Below are 6,302 nucleotides of genomic sequence, written 5' to 3'. Positions count from 1 at the left end.
CTAACATACAGGGGTCCCCCCCCGCCTCTCCTTCCTTGCCTAATGCTAAATGCTGTTACCTTTCAAAATGTTTTCTTTAGTGGGAAGATCTTTTGGTAAGAGCGCTTTCAATGTAAACCCATTTCATTAGATGTAGAAAGAGAGACAGAGAATATCCCATGGCAAATACTTTATACACAATTCTGTGTTTCATGATATGTCAGTAATACTTGAACTGTGACACTTGAGCTGGAGATCACCAACTACAACTCTGGGATTGGTAGACAAGTATACATATTTGATCTCTGATACTTTTATTGCTTTTAATCTTTCTTGCATTATCTGTAGAAGAGGCACAGTCGCGGTTCATTTTGTCATTGCACAGGAATACAATGATGTTTTCTCTTTAGTCAAATACATTGACATGAATGTAAAAAAACCCCCCATCATTCTCTGCTAGAATTATTCTATAACTCATATGCACATTATCTGACAGTTCAGATGCTTCCCTGCTCTCTATGGCTGAGAAAGAATCATCTATATAGCAAAGAGGAGGATTACAGGCAGAGTAAAACACAGGACTTACTCCTATTGTTCCAAAACTTTCAGGTTTTCTTCTAATTTTTTTCTTGCAGAGATGTCTCCATAACCATTTTATCAGATACCAGAGAGACTTTGGGCTTGGTATGACATTGAAAGGAGTGGGCAGAGTTGCTCCTTCTTCAAAGTAACTCATCCAGAGTTTTGTTCGAGCAAACTTCCACTCAATGTCTGCATGATCCTGCACACAAGAAACACAACACCAGCACAGACGTTGCTGTAGTTAAGAAGGTGAAACAAACCTCTACAAAAATCTGAAAACCTAAAACTAGAACAACCCTGAAATACTAATGAATTTTCTTGTTAAAATACTGGCATCTTTTTTTGACAGAACGTCTTTAACAGAAAGCAAAGCTAAGCTGCTTTGCTTCAGTAAAGAGATGTTAGATATGTACAGTATATATCCACTTTCAACCATTCTTTCCTTGCTACAGGCTTTTAAATAATTAAAAGTCCCTCAAACAACAAAAGATAATTACAAGCAGAAAAATGCTACATTTCTGGAAGAGGTGTTTTGTTACAGCTCATCATTATTCCACATAGATCACTCTAATTACTCTGCTGTGTAGCAGCTTCAACAAGTCTGTAAGTCTCGTGCACTCTCTTAGCAATTGCCAGCTGCAGAAATTCACAAATAGGTTATCCAACAAATCATGAGGCTACTTAAAGCTGTTGAGTCAAGTATGGTTTTTTCCTCCTACTTCAGAATTATATATTTGGAATAGGTTGTGTGTGGAGGGGGTTAATTTATTTTTATTTGAAATTTTATTTCTTTTGGATTCTATATAATATTGTATAATTTTGAAAAGTTTAAAAAAAAATCAAAACTAAGGTCCATGGAAAGATTGCTAAATCCTAGCATCTGAACAAGAAGTTTAAATCACTATTATTAGATTTGGACAACAAACATAGTAGCCAAGAACTTAAACTACAGATCTTGCCCTAGCCTTTAATATTTAGCCAGATATATGGTAATCAAAACAGTAATTTAGAAGTTCTAGTAGGAAAAATATTCTACCTGAGTTTTGATGAATTTTAGTATGTTGTGATATTGTGTACCAGACTTTGCCAATTACCATTATATAAACAAGTATCAGTATTTGTTTTGTGGAAAAACTTGTAATTTCCAGATTAGAAAAAAGGCACATATTAAAATCTTCAGACTGTGAAGCTTTCTTTTATTTGTTTGCTTTCTGCATGATCATATTTGAATTATCATATGATAAATCAGTGTTTATTTTCATTAGTCTCCTTAATAGACAGCTGAGAAGTAAAAATAAGGCAATAGCTCTGACAAGGATAAAGGCAGTTTTCATTAAATGAGAAAACAAGACACTGCTGAATGAGAAGTTATGACCTTTTGTTTGAATTGTTCATGGGTCCAAAAATTGTCCATGAAATGTGGGCATCCAATTTCTATTAATTGTATACTAAAGCTATATAAAAATAAAAAAATAGCAGCCTTCTAAAGATTAATAAATACAATGTATTAAAAATAAAGTAGAGGCAGAGCCATCTTTGGCAGAGTCTTTTTCTCAGGAGAGGTCCTGAACAGTGCAGCTTGGACAGGGCTGTAGCCCATGTCACTTGCCAGCAGCTTCAGGACACCCTTCTCAACCCACGAGCTGGCTTCTGCAGCCAGGCCACCTCTTCCCCATTCAGAGTTGTGGGGAAATGCCCCTCTGTCCAATCCAGCTGGGGTCTGGTTTCTATGTCCTTCCAGAACAGTGCAAAAGAATTAGAACAAATCAGAGAATTTGTCCCAATATCCTGTCTGTAAAAAAGATTTACTGCCAGAAACATGGGATGTAGGAACAGAGAGAAGGTATATATTATAAATGATCTAAGGATAAGGAACAACTTACAGCAATAAGTTGGTAAGAATTATTCATCATGGCTATTAGCATGTTGAGTAGAACAACCAGAGAGATTACATTATAGGTACCAAACATGGTGGCCCCAACAAATTCAGTAAATTCATGCCTTTCTTTCACATTGGTCACATAGAGATTGATGAGTCCAAATATAGACCAGAATAATGACTGCAGTGTTTCAAATAATCTGAAAAACAAAACCCAAAAGGAATAGCTGTATAATAACAATACATATACTTTTCAGATTGTTCAGTTTTTCCCCAGACACACAAAAGTCCTTGACTTGATTGAGATGAATGATACTTACCACAATATAGGCAACATATATGGAATATCTTTCTAGGGAAACAATGGCTTAATGTTTCAAATCTGAGCCTCTAGATATACAATACTGAATCTATAAATAAGCCTGCGAGTAAAAGGCTAATTTTGTTCAAATTTCTGAGGGATAAATATAGTTTTAGAGATCTCATTTTGGACACCTGTCTTTGAAGTATTTTGACCCTTTGCCTTGACTGTAGAGGGTAGAACAAGGATCCAAAACTAATTCAATGATCGTGTTTCACCAAGATGTTAAAACAATTATGGTATCCTCATACCTACTTGATGTTGTCAGTTTATGCAATTTCTAGTTAGTGTTGAGAGCCACTGAGATAAAAGGAGTTGTATAATTAGAAGGACATTATTATCATTAGCATATGTTTTGTTTTTCAAAGAATGGAGACATTAAAAAGGCAAAAATGCCACTCTCAAATGAAACTTGTGCTTTTATAACTAAATAATATGATATTCCCTTAGAGAAGTTTGGAACAACAGCTAGGAAGCTAAATAACAATGAACAACTTTAAAAAAATCCTCTGCAACTAGATAGCTTGACATAATTTCTCTTTTGTACAATGTTCAGCTACACTATAGTGTCACAAGCATGGGCCCTGGTTAGCAAAATTTTCTGCTTGTCTGGTCCCATATCTTGAGATTAATTGGAGTGAGTTTTCCCCATGGCCTCTCTCCTGCTCCTTCACCCCGACACCAGAAGCAGGTTACCCGGACGGGATGTGTGGGCCACCAGTGCTGCCCCCACTGCACCCAGAGCAGGGAGGCTGCTGAATCGTGGTGACTTGTACCACCCTGGGTGGTCCTGCACGCTGGGACCCGCTGTTCAGAATTAGGCAAAACTTAACACTTCAGCCCCTTTCCCACCACGTGGTATCAAGTATGAAACATAACTTTGTCATGCAACCCAGTACAGTGCTGCCCTACAGAGATACCTGAGAGGGCAGTATGCTTTTATTTATAGAAACTCTAGGTGCTCAATCTCTGTTCCTGTTATACAGCATATATGAGTGGTAAAATACTGCTCTGGAGTCTCTTGTATTGTTTACACTTGTGTGAGCACAAATCAAACAACCACTATCCTCCCCTGCTCACAGTTGCAGAAAAGGCCCATAAGGCATCACAGTTTGCCTTGTCACCACCTTCTGGCACTAGTACCAGTAGTCCCCACTATTTCCCAGATGAATAATATTGCTTCCCTCAATGTTCAGCTCTGAAAAATTTCCCTGTGCTTTTCTGTTCAGATCACACAGAGTTTAGACCTGTATAAGATGTTATTAATATGCAAGATAAATACGCTGTGCCTGAGCAAAGTTACTTGATTAAGATGATATAAAAGGTGCTATTTTTATAAAAATATTTACTTCAAGAAGGAAGCCATTGGTAATAAAAATATTTTAAAAACAACCTAGATGTGATTCATAGATGGTAACAGGGAACAGGCATTTACAGCAGGAGTTTGATTCAGATTGGAAGTTGAAAGATGAGATGGAGAATTAGTATTCATTTGGTACTGTTTTGGTACTATATATGAACTACAGAACAGAGTGAAGTAAAATTGATTTTTAAGTGAAAGAAAAATAAATACACTTTTAAAAAGAAATTAGAATACAGTATTTGATTGTGTGGAGTAGACTCAGGGTCAGTAGAAGCCTGGACTGAATGTTTTTTCCTGCTTCAGTTTATCACATTTACAAGGAACCTTCATGTTTTAGAACACCAAACTTATTTAATGCCCACAAGTAGACACAGAAGAAATGCAGAGCGACAGCTGCCTGGCTAAGCAAGCTCTGATCTGGTGACCTTTTTTCCCTTAATCCTAAATATGTACTTTCTAATCTCATATTATCACCCTCTTTATTTTATCTTTTTATCTTTTGAGATATCTTAAATTGTACAGACTTCACTGTGGTATGGGATGAACATTATTACAGAGTGATGTAATGTTAATATTTAATTTTTTTATGAGGGTAACTTTAGATGTGTCTGTCAGGACACCACTGTAATACCAATAGAAAACAGACAGCCTCTTCCCTGTAAACAACATCTAAGTGATTAATATATTGGGGGCAGGGGGGGGGATAGAAATAGATCAGCCACTTACGTTGAAAATGCATTATTCTGCTTTTCACATCGTATTCCTTTGCAGTTGTCAGTTCCATCTGTCTCATAGTAGAAGTACAGCTGGTTCAATCCATTTGCAAAAGCTAGCAGCACAAGGCAGTATATGAAGAGAAACTTCAAAATGTCCAGCAACATTCTTCCTAGAGATATCTGCAGAGGTCCCAGGTGAGAATTTGCAGTGAATAATGAGATCAAGCGCAGGGAGCTAAAGATGTTTGCAATTGCAAACAGGGCCTCAGCCACCAGGGTTGGATGCCACATGTCCCAGCTGTCCCGTTCACCTGACCCACTATACTGAAAATAAGCAGAAAGGAAGAAATTACTCCTCTGTTTTTATGCATAAACAAGTATGTCAGTTTCTTTATAAGCTGTTCAATTAATTTGCAGATAGCACAATAAAGCTAAACATCATTTGGAAAGCAACGTGTCTTCAGGAAAATTTTTTATTTTAGCAAAACAAAAAATGGGCAGTACCCATGTACTTGTCCTTCATTTTTATCTGCAGGATTGTCTACGCTTTCTAGTTTTTTGCCTGTGCTTTGCATTTGGTTATAATCTTCACAGTAGCAAAAGCAAGTCTAACAATTCTGACTGAGAGTAAAAGGAATAGTTTTTGAACACCTGGGGTTTTAGAATTATAGAAACTTTCAGCTGTAAAATCAGGTAAATTAGGTCTTTGGAGAACAGTGCAGATATGACAATGATGGATAGAATCCTGCAAGAACTTTGGCAAGCTGAAAGAAAACATTTAATCAAGGAATAAGTATATCGCTTAATCACTAACACTGGACCAAAGATGAAAAAGCTGTTTATTAATGAACCATGGCAAACTGCTTGTGTGTCTCATTATCAAAGAGTCTGATCCCTGGAACTGTGACTCTACTGTTCCAGCTCTACCAAAAAATTTCTTGAACATGAAAGATGTTACTCTGAACTGAGGCTTAATTACTGTGGCAGACTCATTATTATTTATTTGGTCTCATTAATCTGTTTTACAGAATGCATCAGAGGACAGAATGTATGCTATGAAGCACTCTAAAACGATGGGATAATATAATATGAGGCAGATTTCAAAAAGGGACTATGGTGCAGTCTGTATTTACCTACTCTAGCCCACCCAGCTGCATCCTTCAGAGCTGCTGAGCATGCCCTCAGTAGTAAGGAAAGGGACTTTTCTGTGTCACTGGGGCCAGATGAAACAACATAGCCAGGTGTCACATCATTTCCACATCACACTCACCCTCCAAAGAAGGTAACTGCTCTCAGAGTGGTCATGACCACCTGAGGAATCTGAACATACATAAGTCTATGGGACCTGACGAGATGCATCCCAGAGTCCTGAAGGAATTGGCTGACGTAGTTGCAAAGCCACTCTCCATGATATTTGAAAAG

General features: G+C 37.3%; 1 protein-coding gene across 2 annotated transcripts in view; it reads right to left on the bottom strand.

Moving 5' to 3' along the window:
- The window catches only part of TRPC4 (transient receptor potential cation channel subfamily C member 4), a 115,056-nt gene that overhangs the window by 16,931 nt on the left and 91,823 nt on the right, over window positions 1-6,302 (bottom strand). For both annotated transcript variants that reach the window (XM_009290176.1, XM_019474853.1), the window contains 3 exons: window positions 4,891-5,204; window positions 2,445-2,640; window positions 566-760 (listed from right to left, as the gene is read on the bottom strand). In XM_009290176.1, coding sequence (XP_009288451.1) covers window positions 566-760; window positions 2,445-2,640; window positions 4,891-5,204 — 705 coding nt within the window. The remainder of the gene's footprint in view (window positions 1-565; window positions 761-2,444; window positions 2,641-4,890; window positions 5,205-6,302) is intronic.

Source organism: Aptenodytes forsteri, unplaced genomic scaffold (genome assembly GCF_000699145.1).
Source record: "Aptenodytes forsteri isolate BGI_AS27 unplaced genomic scaffold, ASM69914v1 Scaffold155, whole genome shotgun sequence".
Lineage (NCBI taxonomy): Eukaryota > Metazoa > Chordata > Aves > Sphenisciformes > Spheniscidae > Aptenodytes > Aptenodytes forsteri.
This window is presented reverse-complemented; position numbering and strand designations above follow the sequence as displayed.